The sequence below is a fragment of the Cydia amplana genome, chromosome 21, assembly GCF_948474715.1.
Source record: "Cydia amplana chromosome 21, ilCydAmpl1.1, whole genome shotgun sequence".
Taxonomy (NCBI): domain Eukaryota; kingdom Metazoa; phylum Arthropoda; class Insecta; order Lepidoptera; family Tortricidae; genus Cydia; species Cydia amplana.
This window is the reverse complement of record NC_086089.1, coordinates 7,702,634-7,721,115: the sequence shown is the minus strand read 5'-3', so window position 1 is coordinate 7,721,115 and position 18,482 is coordinate 7,702,634. Positions and strand designations below refer to the sequence as shown.

Genomic DNA, 18,482 nt, shown 5'->3' with positions numbered 1-18,482 from the left:
ATACCTATAAATGATTATTATTTTGTACAGTCAAGTGTAAAAATATAGGTGCACAGGCACACATCATACTCAAAAATATGTCCCATAGCTTTTATATCAGCGAATTAAGAACAGTAGGACATATTTTTGAGAACGTGTTTATATGCAAAGGGCGTGCGGATCCGGGGTACGAGCGAGACAGCAATGTTTGTATATTTTGTCCCGTTCGCACATCTTGCAACATACCTAAATGTTTGAGTTTTAAATAATGTATAGAAATGCTGTGAATGCGAGTGACATAACTTTCTGCCGGTTCATTTTTTTTTGTCTGGCGTTTGTCGATGTACGATTGTCCTCTTAGCTACACGCCCAATTTAAAAAAAAAACGTACACTTCAAATGCTACGCATTCCTGTGCCCCGTTACGTCCGCCATCGCGTCAGCCACGCGGTCGGCCACGGCGGCGCTCGCGTTGGCTCCCATGAGCCCGACACGTACCGCAACGCCCGCCGTCGGGCCCAGCCCGGGGGTTATCATGATGTTGTGTCTGTAACCATGTACGATTATCAGAATAGGACCCTTTACATAGTCTATATAAGGACCCTAGCCCCCGTAGGACAAGCTTTGCTTAGTTTGGGGCTAGGTTGATCTGTGTAAGATAAAATGTCCCCTAATATTTATTAACCCTTAAATGCATAGTGTTGCCATTGTCTACAAACCATTAGACAGCTTAATGGTTAAACAAATTCTATTTGTTCCTGTATATTATTTCAATAGTAAAACTAATAAACTTTCCGAATTATTACATAAATTTATACGCAGTATTTTAATTTATAAAAATTACATTTGTTTATAGACGAAATGTCGGAAAACTTAGAAAAACCTGGAAGTTGATGATTTTTAGTATGTGATTTTGGGCAGATTTTTCGGGGTTTGTAATTATTTTATATTTACAAACTTTATCATAGGTATATCACAAATAGTGTACCTTTCTAATGGTAGTAAAAAAATTCATATATATAGAACTGAAAATTACATATTTACATAAATATGATTTAGCCAATTCAACTTCTAACACTGATTTCGCAGTGAAAATCGAATTTATATTTTTTTTTACTATTTTTCCTAGAATCGGCAAACAATAATGTGATAAAAAGAAAAAGTCATGCATTTAAGGGTTAATTTTTATTAAAGTAGTAATTGAAAATTCACCGCTTCGGGCAAGACGCGAACTTGGGACATTTAGGAACACCCCGGTCCGATAGCTCTTAACCAACTGAGCTACGGAAGCGTACCAGGAACGTTCAAATATTTCCATTCCTTCCTTTTCTGATTCCACGACGCCTTAGGGAGACGCATAGTGACATCTACCGTAAAATAGTTTTACCTTACCAAAAACGGTTTTTTTTTTTCAAGAATGTCTACGTAGTAAGAGGTCCTATCTAATAACGGATTTGGTGGCCAGATGGATATATACTTACTTGCTCCTCAATTCAGCTACGAAAGTATTGCAATCCGTTCCCGGTAACTTGATAGTAGTGACAGCATTCATGCGGTCCTCCGGTCTCCGCACGAGGAAGCGGAAGCCGTGCGCGCGCAGGCGTGCGTGGAAGTGCGCGGTGACGGCGGCGTGGCGCGCCCATGCGCGTGGGAGTGACTCCTGCGCAAGCTGCGACAGGCAGGCGCGCAGGGCCCAGAGCAGGGGGCTGCTCAGCGTGTGGTGGTAGCTGGGGATTGGCAGATGGCATAGACTAGGAATCCTCTAGACGGAGTTTTTTTTATTTTTTATGATAAACTGATCGGCGATTGGCTCTAGACACACCTGATGGAAAGTGAAGACAGAGCCTAAGATGGAGCTCACCGGTTCAGTAATAGCCTATTCACTCTAGCTTTAAAGAGACCGAGGTCATATTTCTCAGGGAATACGGATGACGGCAACAAGCAATTATTTCGTGAAACCGATGCTGCCAAAAATACTGGGATGCGGGGGACGAGGTGAGCGAGTCCCGTGCCGTGATTGGTCCGTTCAAAGACACGGACGTCACTCAAAGACACTTTGACTCGAAAATGGAGTAAAACTACCGTATATTTGTGGCAGAGGGCGCTATTATGCTCAGTCTGGAGGATGTCTTGTCTGTGGCAGAGGGTAATATGGAAGGCGTAGATAGGGCGTGCGGAATGACATCTCAGGAATATCACCCAATAAACAAAAGGGGTCAAGTGATGACTTCAAACAGCCCTTCCAGCCATGTGGTCTTGTCTGATATGTCGGAAAACAATTAGTAGAGGACTAGGAGTTTTAATTCTTGCCAAGTTGGGATTATTTTGAGCTTAGAAGCCGGAGTAAAGGGTGTACCGATTACAAAATAGATAACATTGTAAACTCCTCATGGTTTGACAGTCAAACTAAGTGAAATTTTAGAACTCCTCGTGATTCGATGATCAAATGAGCAACATACTCACAAGAAAGTGTCCTCATAGCATTTCCATTGCATAGCTAACAACTTTATGTCGAAGTAGAATGGCAGGTCGTGGCTTCTATTGAATATTTTCGTCCTGAAAAAAAAAAAAGATATCAATATCAATACATAACCTGCACAGCGCGAGTTGGCATTTGACTTTTACGTTAGAGACTTCGTGAAGTCGATCGCAATCCCTCTTCATCACACCAATACGCAAGTGCGAGCGAGATGAACTGCGATCGAGTTTACGCAGTCGCTAAATCGCCTTGTAGTACGACGCATAAGCGCCGTCGACACCCGGAAAAGCTTCGTCTGATCAATACACTTGTGGACTAACATACATGGCTAGAATTAGAATACTGACTGGACACTGTAAGTTGAATAAACACATGTTTCAAATTGGTAACAAGATGCGACATGCAGGTTCTGCCAGGAGTCAGAGGAGACTGCAATGCACATTCTCTGTTCCTGTGGAACACTAATGTCAAAAAGAAGTACCTACTTTTAGCGGAACATATTGCACCCCTATGAGGTACAGAACATTACGCCCCAAAGAATCTGTAGTTTTCTGGATGCAACTAGCATAAGTAATGAACTTTAAAGGGCCGTCACAATAGATCAATGCTTGGTCGATGCGGCACTCAAAGGCCCAATACCACCCCAATAATAATAAGAACTTACTCTGCACGGGCACTGAAAGCCACAGGCGCCACGCCGGCCGGCCCGCTCAGCGCCTTCTGGCACGACGCGTACGCCCCATCGACACCCCACTCGTCCATGAGGAAAGGGTCCGCGCCAAGAGATGCTACTGCGTCCACTAGCAACAGCGCGTCGTATCTACAAACAGTTATGTACAGTCACCACACGGGATTTAGGGTCCCAGCTAAATTGGTTGAGCCATACTTACGCTATGGAATGTCAAACTTAGCTAGAACCCTAAATGGCGTAACAATCACGGAGCGTGACTATATTTCAGAGGGGGGTTGGTAGTTTAGGAGGAACAAAAATGTCGATAAGTGCTCGCTAGGGAAGAATGCGAGCCAAATAAGTGGACCTCTAAAATCGCTCAAACCGTGATCTTTAGTGAGTGGTACTTCTTTGTTTCATTCTTATAATAGAGTCCATCTAAGCTAACTTTGCATCGATTTGAATAGAACCAAGTGAGGCATGAGGGTGTCGTTAATAACCTCATATTTCCATAGAAATTTGACATGAATGATGACATAATCACACTTTGTGCAAAGGCCATGCAGAGTTATCTTGGTCCTACTTCAGCCAGAAGTCAGAATATGAGAGTTCAACTTCAAGGAATTGTTGACAAAGTCTTTGTCAATACAAGTTCTGTGTCATGTATTTATTACTCTGCGTTTGGCAACCAAAAATATATCCAAAGTACTTAGGTATGTATTTACTTATGACAGAGGTCTCCAAGTCCCTTCAAGGTCTGCAGGGTGCCCGTGGAGGAGTCGCCATGGGTGATGAACAGGCCAGCGGGACGGTGCCGCTCCAGGGCTGACTCCAGCTCTTCAAGGGAGAACGTCGTGAAAGGTTCTGAGGTTCTGATTGCCTCTACTCTGATACCTGCAGCAAGAAGAAACAGAAAGAATCAGTGCCGAAAACCCGACTATCGGGTATTTTGTGATTTCGTTCCCAGGCCGGACGACCCGATAGTCGGGATCGTGGTACTACTTTTATATGAAGAAATTTTTGTGGCGTGGCGCGGATGTCTTGTTTGACTGGGTGGCAATGAATGTGTTAATATTACCTACTTACCTCTTAATTGAGAAAAAATGTCTACATGGCTCCAATCCCTGGATTATCGACTATGGTTGAATAACCAAGACCAGATGACGGTTCCGGGTACCATCTTGCTTCCACCCGTGAAAGCATGTGGCAGCTGGCAGCCCACTGGCTTTATGTACCGTCGGCGGAAGATGACGCGAAGGTATCTCCGAGTTCGCGCGGAAGTTTCATAGTCCTGCCATGGGTCTTGGTATTGACTCACCTTGTCTCCTGGCCATGTCCTTAATCGTCTCTGCCCAGAATCCTCGGCTGGGCACGAGCAGCAGCTCTCCCGGTGCGATCATGTTGCGGATGACGGTCTCCATGCCGGCGTGCCCAGATCCGCTCACTGCTTTACCCTTCTGACTCACCTTGTCTCCTGGCTATGTCCTTGGCCCGCTCGTCCCAGATCCCTCGGCTGGGCACGAGCAGCAGCTCTCCCGGCGCGATCATGTTGCAGATGACGGGTCCATGTTAACGTGCCCGGACCCGCTCACTGCTTTAACCTTCGGACTCACCTTGTCTCCTGGCCATGTCCTTGGCCCGCTCGTCCCAGATCCCTCGGCTGGGCACGAGCAGCAGCTCCCCCGGCGCGAGCAGGTTGCTGATGACGGTTTCCATGCCGGCGTGCCCGGACCCGCTGACCGCTAACACCAGCTTGCTACGTGTTTGGAAGGCGTACTGAATGCCGGCGCGAATGTCTTCGATTACCTTGAAAAGAAAAAGTTAAGATGATATCAAGTAGTTTAGAACTTAACTTAGAAAACGTTTATGAATAAGGGGGGTTACCTTATAATATTCCGTGCAAGCAGGCGATATGACAGGTGCGGCAAACGCTGCGGCCACAGCTGGGTACAAGTCGTTCGGCCCCGGCCCGCACATTAGGGGCTTCGAAAACTGTCGGTCTCTTATTATTGGAGCGGGGACTCCCAGTCTGTCGGAGGCCATTTCTGAAAAATATAATATACTTAATACGTATTTAAGAGTGAGGAGGTGAGGAAGACCAATTTAAGTTCCACCATGTCCCATGTTCGACCATCTACCATTGAGAGTTCCACCATATACCATTGAGAGTTCCACGTTCCACCATCTACCATTGAGAGTTCCACGTTCCATCATCTACCATTGAGAGTTCCACGTTCCACCATCTACCATTGAGAGTTCCACCATCTACAATTGAGAGCTCCACCATCTACCATTGAGAGTTCCACGTTCCACCATCTACCATTGAGAGTTCCACGTTCCACCATCTACCATTGAGAGTTCCACGTTCCATCATCTACCATTGAGACTTCCACGTTCCACCATCTACCATTGAGAGTTCCACCATCTACCATTGAGAGTTCCACCATCTACCAATGCGAGTTCCACCATGCAGACGGCTTAAAAATGACTCTGAATCGAAAAATGGTCTTGACCCCAACTGGCGTTTTGTATTATTTCTGATCAGATAGAATCATAAAAACGGACACTCTGTATAATAGGGCAAAAACGTGTAGGGCGTAACAGAACTTTACTATGCCTTATTACTTTACCAGAATATGTAACATAGTAATTTCTTACTTGAGACGCCGCTGGTCTGGTCACGGCACTTTTAAATATCACGTTAAACACATCTTAAATTATAATATCTTTAAAAAACAACAAAGAAACCTAGAAATCGAACCTTCTAATCGAAAGTTGATGGATAAACTATTACTTTGTGCAAATTACAGTTCTAATAAACTAATTTCTGCTTGCTCATAAGAGACCTTTCACACTTCTTGTTTCAATGACCTATCGTGTCCGGTACCTAATTTAAAAAGCATTTTTTCTACTCGTCGACTGCAATGCTTGAATTAGTAAGTTTCGTATACCAAAGTTAAATCGCATACTTTTTTCACTATGGGACCCCAACTCAACTATAATATTCATTTCGATACTGTTTAGGCAACTATAATATTCATTTCGATACTGTTTAGGCAACTATTATATTCATTTCGATACTGTTTAGGCAACTATAATATTCATTTCGATACAGTTTAGTCAACTATAATGACATTGACCAATCGAAAGCGCGGAGCAAGTACCAGGGCCTCATGAGTTACGAGAAGGTGTCGTTGACCAACCGGCCGGGGGCGCGGGGCGCGGGGGCCGGGTCGCGTACGAGTATGAAGGTATCGCGGCTGCACGCGCATCTTAGCTGTATAGGTACTTTTGGTTTTTTTACCTACATTCCTACATATATGATTCTTCTACTAGTTTTAAGTATTTTTTTGTTGACTCGTAGAAAAAGTATTGTATACAATAGTGATATAATCAAGCTTTTCAATCTCGTACCTTCCTTAGGCAACTCAGCAAGCTTCGTTGCCTTAACACGGTACTCGACTGAAAAGCTCTCCATTATATCACGATTGTATAAAATACTATTTCAGGTTCATAAAAAGCATTTGAAAGTTTGACCTAATTAGCCCGTGCATAAAACACTTGAATCTAGATCCACAATATCCACATACGATCGACGAACGGACGAATGGGATCCGAATGATCAAATTTGTATTTCTTACATTTGACTTGCTCCATCGCCTGTTTTCTATACCGATCACGATGTCGTATGGAAGGTCTGAAAGGGCTTTAAAGACATATTTGCTAAATTACTTGGTAATTAGTAATTTTATGTCAATAATTAGCAGATGTCGTTATTTGTCGTTATCAAACTGGGTTACAAAAATTTAACTTAATGGGTTTAGTACTTACGAGTTGCTATACATTTATTGTTTATTAGCTGTTCCCCGCGACTTCGTACGTGTGTTCTACATGAGTATAGAACATTATTCAGCAAATGATAGTAGTAGGGACGGTTAATCATTTGTTAATTGCTTATACAACGCATGAGACTTGTCTGTCACCTACGAAGTTTCAAGCCCCTAACTGAAAATTATTTCTCGATATAATCCCTCTCGACTTCCCCTAGGAAATCTCCCAAGTCCAAAATAAATAAATCCTTTCCGATTAAGTAGTAGGTAAGTGTAATGCGTTTGTAACTTACTTTTAGACCGGGCACGCTAAAAATAGGAAACTAAAAAGTACAACCTGCATTAAAATATAGTTTAATCGGTTCTACTTTTGATTCTGAACAAACTGTTTTCAGTTATAAACTGAAATAGAAATCAAACACTAAAGAAAAAGGGAAACGGTCCAACCAACCCACCAAGTCCACCGGTGACCGAGGCGGGAATCGAACCCGCGTAGCTTAAGAGGCTAACGTCCTGAAAAAAAAATGATTTGTTCCTTATTCAAACTGTTTTCAAGTTTTCGGTGATGGGCTGTGTACATAGTTGTGTAACACGTTTTAGATAAGAAGATTAAGCAGATGTATACCGTCGTTATCAAACTGGGTTGTAAAAAATTCCTTAACTTAATGAGTTACTACTTTACCAGTTGCTACATTTATTGTTTATTAAAGCCATTCTAGTTTAAAACTGTCACAATCATTAGCACCCGTTTATTGCGTTGTTAGTCTTCATGAGCGTAACTATGATACGCGGGGAAGGCGAAGTATTGGTGCCAGCGCACTTGAACTTTGGTAGATTCGTATTGGATCGACTGCGGAGGGCCAGGCCGGATCAGACGTGCTTGGTAAGTAATTAGTAGGTTTATTTGTACCAGCTTGAATAGTGGATTGTTAACCAAGGGATGAAAGGCACGTCATTTCTGCCGAGGTAGTTTGGTGCTCGAACGCAGTGCTAATACTTTGTCTATTCTTAAGTAAAACCGCACGTTCCACTTACCTGCAAAAAAGGGTCTTATTTATTCTAATTGGTACCTGAGCGCGGGCTAGTCCAACGCTCAAAAAACCAGTGTAGGTGCGCTCTCCGATAACGCGCCTTTGTTACGCATCTCGATGACACATTTTAGACTGGTTCTGTAGCGTTCGACTCGCCGGCACTCAGTAACCGTAGTACTAAGTGCCGGCGAGTCAAATGGACCACACACAGCCTAGAAAAATATTTTTCCATTAATTCATTTTGAACCTTATTGCAATCTCCATAGAGTGGTAATTCAATAACCGGCCCATCTATTTTTTAGGCAGGTAGAGAAGCACGTGCGGTTTCACTTAACGATAGACAAAGGATAAGCCGTTCGGGGCCAGTTCTAAATCGACAAACTGATACTTGTTTATTACAAAATACATTTTCACACCTCCTATTCGAAAAAGAGTTTTTTCTTCCCTGCTAGGAGGGATCAAAGTGGCACTTTTCCTCCCTGCTAGGAAGGATCAAAGTAACACTTTTCTGTTCTAGCACACTATTTTTACATTTTTTTGCACATTATTTTTTTAGCTTAAATAATCTGTTTAAGCATCAGATTGTGTCAACACTAAGATTTTTTTTTATTTTCCTCATAGTTGATGTGAAAAGCAGTATGTGTCACACGGTATCAAAACTATTTCGTCTTGGGCGTTAACACATGAATCCTTCATTACGCTCAGGATTCAATGTACGCCCTTGACGGAAATATATCATTTTGATCCCTTGTAACACAAACTACTATTACAAAATGTTTCAGCGAAACTGTACGTCCGGTGAGCAGTTGACCTTTAGCGAGTTTACACAGTATGCTGTCAGGCTGGGGGCGGCGCTGGCGCAGCTGGGGGTGGGGAGGGGGGACACGTTGGTGGTGGGGGGTGAGCCCCGCGTCACCTTCATGGCCGCCGGGCTGGCGGCTGTGCTGACCGGCGCGGCATACACCCCCATCCCCCTTACTTGTGGACCAGGTATTGTTTAAGAGACCTTTCAAGCCTCGTAATCACTTTAACCTTTTGGACGCCAATGGCCGATATATCCGCACCGTAGGTTCAACGCCAAAGACCGATCAATCGGTCACAGACCACAGAGAAACATAGACCTATGTGCATATGCATAAAGTTCAATTTCAGTTTTAACACTTCGGTGACGTGGCGTCAGCGTGATAGCTTTTGTGTTTGACACGGCGTCGAAAAGGTTAACAAAGACTAGGCACGACGCAAACGCCGCCGGTCGCCTTCACTGCGGCCCCAAACCTGGCTCAAACGGTATCACCAGGCCAGGGGTTGGATAACGGCGGTAGCGACAAAGCTGGCACACACCAGATCACACAGTCGTCCACACACTGACGACGGAAGACGCGATGCCCCACAAAGATGGGGCGCGACCCGAACGCAGCAGCAGCAGCAGCAGATGGGGCGCAGCAGGAATGCGGAAGAGCCCCCTCACACCCTCAAAAGGGTGTCGAATGAAGATACTACTTAACAAAGACTACTTATCGCTTCGATAACGAAACGCTTTGTCTTTCTATCACTCTTCCATATTAGTGCGAAAGTGACAATTGCGTTTCGATTTTCGATCGCCACGGAGCGTAAGTGATTGGTATGTTGGCTACGCGGCCTGTATAGATTTTCGCCAAGCCAACAACTGGTCATCTAACGAGCGTCGATTTACCTTCTTGGAGTGCTTGCTTTCCTATAGAATAAATATTCATCAGCTGAATTTCATCTTGGTTAAGGATGAACTCCGTTAGAATGGCCCGGGTTCGGATTGAGGCCAACGCTTCGTTTTCTATGGCGGGTAAACGCTTTCTGTAGAAAACTGATGTGTCGAACGTTCTAACGTGAGTCATCCTTTATGCATCATCCTGATCCTGTGCCATTATGAATGCCTTGTCGCGCGAAATGTAACATGATATTTATTAATTATTTACTGTTTCCAGCAATCCTGACACACGAGTTAAACCTAACAAAGCCAAAGTACTTTTTGTGCACTCCCCTGTTTTGGGAAGCCCACAGCACTACACTGAAGAGTTTGGATTTCATCAAAACTTTCATTTGTTTCGATGACGTTGAAGACATAGAGTTGTCAGTGCAAGAGTTAGTCTCAAGCCAAAGCCACGTGGATGTTGACACGTTTGAGCCCGCTGTTGTGAATGGTGACGACGTGGCAGTAGTCTTGTACTCGTCCGGGACAACTGGAATGTCTAAAGGAGTGGTGCTAACGCACCTCAGCTGTATTGCGAGGTGTGATTCGAAAGGGTGAGCAATTGAGCATACTTAAGGATGACTCACGTTAGACCGGGCCGTGTCCGGGCCGGAGCTTACTTTTCTATGACAGATGACGGTGATCACGTGATGCTTTCCATAGAAAACGAAGCTCCGGAAGCTCCGGCCCGGATACGGCCCGGTCTAACGTGAGTCATGCTTTATTCGTTAACGAGCTAATTATAAAGTTTCTGAATATCCTCCGGGCCCGGCCACGTGTCAGCGGTGCGACGCCGCCGCACCGCAAAATTTAGCGATGCCGCACTGCATAGTAAAGAATAAAATTCGACTACCAGTAGTACCAGTGTTTGATCAGACATGGATCAACGGGTCTTCTAAATATGTGTTTCTTCTTTATTCGAGGTGATATTTTGCTTAAAAGTTCTTCAAAACACGGCACATACATTCGAAAATAGGTATTAAATTTATTTTCAGTCATCTTCAACGCCTCGTATTTTCTTTTGAAATGATTTCCATCTTCATTCATTATGCGAAGATATCCATATGGGTTCAACCAAAATTTTCTTTTCAGTTGTTTTTTATTTCTGCACCTCCTTAACAACAGCAAGAGCAGAACACGTGTGAAGGGGTCCACATCTGATCAAACACTGGTAGTCGAATTTTATTCTTTAATATGCAGCGCGGCATCGCTAAATTTTGCGGTGCGGCGCAGAGCGGTTTGTGGCGCCGCAGATTTCTGGGGCGTCGCACCGCTGACATGTGGCCCGGCCCTTAGTAGACTTTACGTTTTTTGGTAGTGGTAATTATAGTGGAACCTAACGCTAAATACGTTCTTATTGATATTATTTAAGTTATTCTTTTCAGGTGGTATGGCTTCGATTCTTTGCAAACAGTCTACTTCGCGGGTGACACCCAGAACGGTTCTTACGGCATTTTTCCGGTGTATACGTTTTGGTGTGGGGGTAAAACAGTGGTCTACTCAGAAGACGACGTAGACTTGAAAATTATACAAGACTATAAGGTGAGTAAACGACCGTTATTTATACCTATATGTAGATACTTTAATAGTACTAATAAAATACTTTATTGCACACTACTAGGGAATGCAAACCGGTTTTTATTTGTATGAAATTTTGGTGATTAACCGGTTTTCCCATACTATTAAATAAATACCCAAACCATGAATCTAGTATTAAACTGGATTGGGCATGAGTGGTGGGGATAACTGACAGAACGGGATAGTCTTATGTATCTTTCATAGGAGTAGCAGCGAAAGCGCTATTATTGTTTGTCCTTGTCACAGTCTCACATTTTTATTTATTGCCCATCATAAATTAGTATGGATGATTGGTCGAATCTAGTTGTTGCCCACCATAACAAATAAATTCGACCAATCATAGCGTCATGTTTTGTTCCTCACGGCGGCACGCGTAGACAACTTCAATAGGATGCTACCTTCTATGACCCAAATACACACTACAAAATAAAAATTACGGAAAATTTAGTCTAATTAACGGTGATCCAACCCTATTGAAAGGGTTTGGATTATAACTTCAGTTGCCACTTGATACTGTCACTATTACCTATAGTTCCTGTACAATGGTTACTTTCAAGGTATAACGGGATACGGCAGTCTGCTCTGGGGTAAAAATCATTATGTAGTGTTCGTTTAAACGTCAATGTTATTTCATTGTAGGTAGATGTTATGCCGACCGTCCCAGCATTTGCTGAAGAACTGCTCAACTCTAAAGTTGAGTACGACCTGAGTTCACTGAAGATTATTTACACTGGCGCCGCGCCTCTTCATCTCTCGACTGCAAAAGCGTTCAAGGAAAGGCAAGTATTTTTCACACCACCTATTCGGAAAAGAGCTTTTTCTTCCCTGCTAGGAGGGATCAAAGTGGCACTTTTCCTCCCTGCTAGGAGGGATCAAAGTAACACTTTTCTGTTCTAACACACTATTTTTACATTTTTTGCACATTATTTTTTTAGCTTAAATAATCTGTTTAAGCATCAGATTGTGTCAACACTAAGATTTTTTTACGGTATCAAAATTATTTCGTCATGGGTGTTAACACTTGAATCCCTCATTAAGCTCAGGATTCAATGTACGCCCTTGACGGAAATATATCATTTTGATCCCTTGTAACACAAACTACTATTACATAATCAGGAAGTTTTTAGGTACTGTTCTGTTTTTTAAAAGCTGCGGTGTAGTACTGAAACTCTACAAATTATACAATCACATAGCTTCACAAACACGTAACTACAGATTCATACACTATTATGCCGCGATACACTTAGGTACAGTCTGTTCGGAAAGAGAAGAGTCGTGGAATGTATTGGGCCCCATACATTCCACGACTCTTCTCTTTCCGCACAGACTATTACCTTATACAATGTCACAGAATAAATAATAGTACTAAGTACAGAAGACTCACTCTCTAACAAAACGCGTCTGTTACGATCAGCACAGATATGGCCGCTAGGTGGCGACAGCGCCACGCGCGGCTTATGGCTTTCCCCAAAATTGGGGCGGAACGGGTGTACTTTTAGCTACCTGTAGCAAAGCGACGAAATCGCGGAGTGAGACACGCCTGCTACTGACAAGATTTGCTTGACCATCTACAGCGATATTATTTTTATTTTCAATCCGTGTGTAATCATGGAAAAATATTGCAGATATCCAAATATCGAGCTGCTAAATATATATGGCACGACCGAGGCTTATATGATAACAACGCAAGGCCCCTCGCCTATTGGAACTACGACTATTGGTGTCGCCGCTCCGGGTGTTAGCATTAAGGTTAGTCAGCTCTTAATATCTTCATTAAAAAGTAGTTTTTATAAATAGCAAACAAGGGTAACTACAGCCCGCATGTTGCAAGTGTTGCAACGCTTGAAACTTCAGCGGATCACAAGCGCGTTGCTGACCAAAGGGTTCATAAAGAACTGCCGAATCCGACACAAGAGCAGCCGATGCAACGGAGCCACGCCGTTTTGTCGACTAAATAACTACTGTTTAGTTTCAAGTTTATAAAATACATATGTATGTTAGGTATTTTTAATATGGGCCTTTTTGCCTGATTTAAATTTCTAAATAAATAAATAAAGATGAATACCTATACAAAGATTCTGTATGTTGACAGATTAAAGAACAATTTATTTATTTATTATATGTTTTGCAGCTGATAATAACATCGAGTGACCCGTCCAATTTCGTTTTTGAATTTTGCTAAAAAGTGAGATCAAAACCGCACTTTGCTCACTAAAGATCGGTTTTCCTAGGATAGCGGTGCCGTCATATAGCGGCCGTCTCCATACTAAATAATACGGCTAAATATGGATGTCGTAGTATTTGTATGGAGACGGCCGCTATATGACGGCACCGCTATCGGAGGAAACCAAAGCTTAAGTAAAAATTTTCTTTCGCAGGTTGACATGTTTTTTTATTCTTTTTTTTTTAAGTTCGAATGACAATATTTTTGTATTCCTACCTATATTGGATAATCTTCGATTTATTTACCAGGTCGTCGACACAGAAACGCGAGCGACACTAGGCCCGAACCAGCGCGGGGAGATCTGCGTCCGAAGTCCGTTCCTCATGAAGGGCTACCTGGGGGCTACCGCGGGCTACCTGGGGGCTACCGCGGGCTACCTGGACGAGCAGGGGTTCTACCTGACGGGCGACCTGGGCTATTACGACGAGCAGAGGAAGTTCTATCTCGAGGGGAGGCTGCATGATATTATACATCATCATTTGGGATATAAGGTTTGACTTTTTAAGATACACTGATTTGAAGCAAACATAATTAGGTACAATCACAGACAATCCAACCTCTAGACATAGCATAGTCGCGCTACCCCCTCTGCCACACATACGGTAGCGTTACTCCATCTTCGAGTCAATCCCGTGCCGTGATTGGTCCGTGTCTTTGAACGGACCAATCACGGCACGGGATTCGCTCACCTCGTCCCCCCGCACCCCCGTATTTTTGGCAGCATCGGTTTCATGAAAGAATTGGCCTAAGCTCAGTCTAGAGGTTGGATTGTCAGTGGGTACAATATAGTATTTTAATAATGGCGTAAGCGCCATCGACAATAAGGTCCCTTTTCATAGATAACGCCACATTTAAAGATAAAAATACTTAAATTAGGTTTAAAAATTAAACTAATTTTTTTTTAACCCGGGACTTATAGTCTGTGTTTCATAACCTAGAATCCCTACCGCGCACATAGTGACATTCTGTGTTTTAAGACAATCTTGTCTCACGCTCGCATCAAAATGGAACTTTGCTCACAATTGTAACAAAATTTAATTTATTTGTACCAGTAAACTTCGTGATAATAATATTCAACAGAAGTTAAATGCCGCACGCTTACCCACTCCTACGCTTTTTAGGGTTCCGTACCCAAAGGGTAAAGACGGGACCCTATTACTAAGACTCCGCTGTCCGTCCGTCTGTCCGTCCGTCCGTCCGTTCGTCCGTCTGTCACCAGGCTGTATCTCACGAACCGTGATAGCTAGACAGTTGAAATTTTCACAGATGATGTATTTCTGTTGCCGCTATTACAACAAATACTAAAAACAATAAAATAAAGATTTAAGTTGGGCTCCCATACAACAAACGTGATTTTTGACCGAAGTTAAGCAACGTCGGGCGGGGTCAGTACTTGGATGGGTGACCGTTTTTTTGCTTGATCCGACTCGCACTTGACCGGTTTTTTTTTTGTATTCAGAGTATTCTAATTTCAATCCCTCTGTATGCTAGGTATCTCCACTGGAGTTGGAAGAAGTCCTGTTAGGTCACCCGGCGGTGCGCGAGGCGGGGGTGGTTGGTTTGGTGGTTGAAGGGGGGGGGGAGCGCCCCGCCGCTGCTGTGGTGCTGCGGCCCGGGGCCAGCACCACAGAGGCCGAGCTGCAGGACTATGTAGACTCGAAGGTAACTTTTGTAAAGCCTGACCAGGAAAATCTTCTTCACGTGCCCTCTCCGTCCAGGAGGTCGGCGACCATATGTCTATATGTCTCTCTATGTTCAGTTCAGTCATGCGAATTAGTCTATCTATGCTCTTCACACTCACAACGGAAGAACAGCGCTGGCTTTACCAGCCACATGCTGAGTTGTGACCCTTTTATGGCATTTGCACTTTATGTTATATAATATATACATTGTATGTGTGTCAACAAGTTTTTGTCATATGTGTGTCATAAATAAATGTATTTTCTTTCTTTCTTAACTTTTAACCAGTCTCTTATATTTTTAGTCCATGATGTGCGCCTTCTACCACGGCCACGCTTCCCTTCAATTTTTCCTTCAATTATTAATTTCAGTAGGTTGTATTTATTGTTTCTATATATATGTCCAAAATATGCTGCTTTCCTTTTCTTAATTGTTGATACTACTTCTAAGCCTTTATTCATGATTTCCAATACTCTTTACTCCAATTAGTTATTCTATCTGTCCATTTAATTTTGAGCATCCTTCGATAAATCCACATTTCAAAAGCCACCAGGAAAATATGGGGCATTATCTATGAAAAGGGACCTTATTGCCGATGGCGCTTACGCCGCACAGCGTCGCGCGGCATTGTAGTTATATCGGAGTACCGTTAATAATGGCTTAAGCGCCATCGACAATAAGGTCCCTTTTCATATATAACGTCACATATGATCACACGCCGTGTTGCGGAATTTCACTGGAACTATTTTTTTCATAATATACTGATCTGTCACCATATACATGAGAATAACAGCGCCCTTTTGACAATGATCATAATTATATTGCTGGTCGGACTTTAACAGACCACCGTGCAATCGTTAACGGTCTGTATCGAACGATAAGCAACTGTCACTGTCGCACTAGGGAAGAGTGATAGAGACGACTACGATACGCTACGGAGCGTTAACGATTGGCTACGCGGCCAGAGGCCCATTTCACGAACGATATTAGACTAAATTATTATTAGTCCACGAACTGTCAAATCGTATAGGTTGTCATGACAACACACTAATAATATTAGACTAATATCATTCGAGAAATGGGCCCCAGATATATCCACTAGTATATTGTCCGCAAATCGAACTGACGACGTTGTAAAACTTCTTATACACGCTTATGTGGTCATGGCAAGAGAGAGAGATAGTGATATGAGCTCGGTCTTTGCGGATAGTTAGAACTTTAGAAGTCTTGTTATGCCACCAGACGGTGCGCGAAAGCAGGTGTGGGGGGTTAGCAGAGGGGGGGAGGAAAGCGCCAGTAGGTATTCTATGAAAATTTACAATGTTGACACAAAGCTTACCATTTTATTTATAATCTCAAACTGCAATCGCAAACAAAGTTACCTACCTATAGTACCTATACAATTTATAAAGGAACAAAACCTCATCGAATTCATATTGGGTATTTGTGAAATGCACGATCGGCGAAGTAAGTCACGCTCCGTGATTGTTACGCCATTTAGGGTTCTACTAGTTAAATTGTACACTCCATACCGTAAGTTTGGAACAACCAATTTAGGACTCTAAATTGAGTAACAATTCTATTCTATTCTAAAATTAGCAGTCGCAGCAAAAATCAGCTTCGCTCATTTACTATCCATTTAACCAGCTTAATGTTATGTACTAATATTTTAACTTTAAACGAGCAACTTGTATATTTATATGTATATATATTTCGGGGATCTCGAAACGACTTCGATGAAATTTGCTATATGGGATTCGGGGGCGAAAAATCGTTCTAGCTAGGTTTTATCTCCGGGAAAACGCGCATTTTTGAGTGTTTATATGTTTTCTCTCCCAGATATTATAATTAATGTGTCAACACCTGTGTTCGCAGGTCACTTGGTACATGAAGCTCAGCGGTGGCGTGAGGTTCGTCTCTGAGCTGCCGAGGAACGCGCAGCAGAAAATCTTACGACGCACACTCAAGGAAATGCTGGCCTGAATCTGTTGCGTCAGTCCCGCACGCTAAATCTGATTTAAAGACCAAGGCTTAAAGTTGAAAATCCAACAACGCTTGATAAAAAGCGCTTCCGCCATCGTGTGAAAAAATACACATGTAAAAGAGCTAGTTTTGAGGCTATTTATAGAATAAACATTTTGATTTTTTTTTTATTGTTTCCATTTCTGTCATTTTAACGCGCGTTGAAACAGCGCTCGTGAAATGAGGCCTAACCAAGGCCTAACACATTCAGTGCCGAAAACCCGACTATCGGGTATCTTATGATTTCGCTCCCAGGCCGGACGACCCGATAGTCGGGATCGTGGTACTACAGCTTTATATGAAGAAATGTTTGTGGCCTGGCGCGGATTTCTTGTTGGGCTGGGTGGCAATGAATGTGTTAACCTTTTTACGTTCTACGATGTCCATACGCACGCGCACGGAACGGACGTGTATGTCGACGGCCGATCGTAATATCCGCCAAATCATGAAATTTCTAGGCATAGTAAATCCGCCATGTTAAATTTTGTATCATGCATTATCACTACATAGAATAAAGTCGCTTCCCGCTGTCTGTCCCTAACTATGCCGAGATTTTTAAAACTACGCAACGGATTTTGATGCGGTTTTTTACAAGCTTTTATTTAGTTTCACCTGTCCCGTTGTCTGTCTGTCTGAAATCAAATCTTGCAAGTTAAATTTGATCCACTTCCCGGTTTCCGATTGAGCTGAAATTTTGCATGCATGTATAAATCGGATGACAATGCAATATTATTATGGCATAGAGCTGATCTGTGATCCAAAGCTTAGCAAATAAAACCCAGATCATTCTCGGAGATTTCAATGCAAAAATTGGAATCCCGAAACCAACTGAAAACTTAATTACCGGAAAATATGGAACTGGAGACAGGAACCATAGAGGTGAACGCCTCATACAGTTTGCTATGGAACAACACATGAAGATTGTAAATACAATGTTTTTAAAAAAAAACAAGAGCCGATGGACATGGTTCTCACCTAATCAACATACAAGAAACGAGATAGATTTTATACTCACTAATAAGCCAAATAATTTCACTAACATAGAATTTCTAATCACACCTTTTCCATCAGATCATAAAATGGTAAGGGGAACTTATACTCTCAACAACAATAAAAAACGTAGAACAACATTCAAAACACTACCAAAAACACCTAAGAGCGAAGAAGATACAAAAAAATTCTTATTAAAACTTTATGAACACCTATCAGAAATCATAAACGACCCTCCTACAAACATACAAGTTTATTACGACAAACTAGAAAA

At 42.6% G+C, this 18,482-nt stretch overlaps 2 protein-coding genes across 2 annotated transcripts; one reads left to right on the top strand and one right to left on the bottom strand.

The window, feature by feature from the left end:
• Positions 1–380: 380 nt before the first annotated feature.
• LOC134658133 (alanine--glyoxylate aminotransferase-like) lies at positions 381–5,182 on the bottom strand. Its single transcript, XM_063513741.1, has 7 exons — positions 5,012–5,182; positions 4,741–4,933; positions 3,853–4,021; positions 3,122–3,277; positions 2,442–2,534; positions 1,460–1,705; positions 381–525 (listed from the first exon to the last, which is right to left on the bottom strand). The coding sequence occupies exons 1-7, from the start codon at positions 5,168–5,170 to the stop codon at positions 381–383; spliced, it is 1,161 nt and encodes a 386-aa protein (XP_063369811.1). The 5' UTR covers positions 5,171–5,182.
• Positions 5,183–7,726: 2,544 nt separating this feature from the next.
• LOC134658194 (luciferin 4-monooxygenase-like) lies at positions 7,727–17,179 on the top strand. The gene is made up of 10 exons (XM_063513803.1): positions 7,727–7,840; positions 8,771–8,978; positions 9,950–10,268; positions 11,100–11,256; positions 11,932–12,168; positions 12,409–12,419; positions 12,867–13,041; positions 13,765–14,007; positions 15,008–15,178; positions 17,072–17,179. Exons 1-10 carry the CDS (start codon positions 7,727–7,729, stop codon positions 17,177–17,179), a joined length of 1,743 nt encoding a protein of 580 aa, XP_063369873.1.
• Positions 17,180–18,482: the final 1,303 nt, after the last annotated feature.

Coding starts and splice junctions, on each gene's coding strand:
- LOC134658194 (XM_063513803.1), top strand. CDS start 7,727: ATGAGCGTAACTATGATACGCGGGGAAGGCGAAGTATTGGTGCCAGCG. Junction 10,269..11,099: donor GCGAGGTGTGATTCGAAAGG/GTGAGCAATTGA, acceptor TATTCTTTTCAG/GTGGTATGGCTTCGATTCTT. Junction 15,179..17,071: donor AGGACTATGTAGACTCGAAG/GTAACTTTTGTA, acceptor CTGTGTTCGCAG/GTCACTTGGTACATGAAGCT.
- LOC134658133 (XM_063513741.1), bottom strand. CDS start 5,170: ATGGCCTCCGACAGACTGGGAGTCCCCGCTCCAATAATAAGAGACCGA. Junction 4,022..4,740: donor GGACATGGCCAGGAGACAAG/GTGAGTCCGAAG, acceptor TTCTTGCTGCAG/GTATCAGAGTAGAGGCAATC. Junction 2,535..3,121: donor GCTTTCAGTGCCCGTGCAGA/GTAAGTTCTTAT, acceptor TTTTTTTTTCAG/GACGAAAATATTCAATAGAA.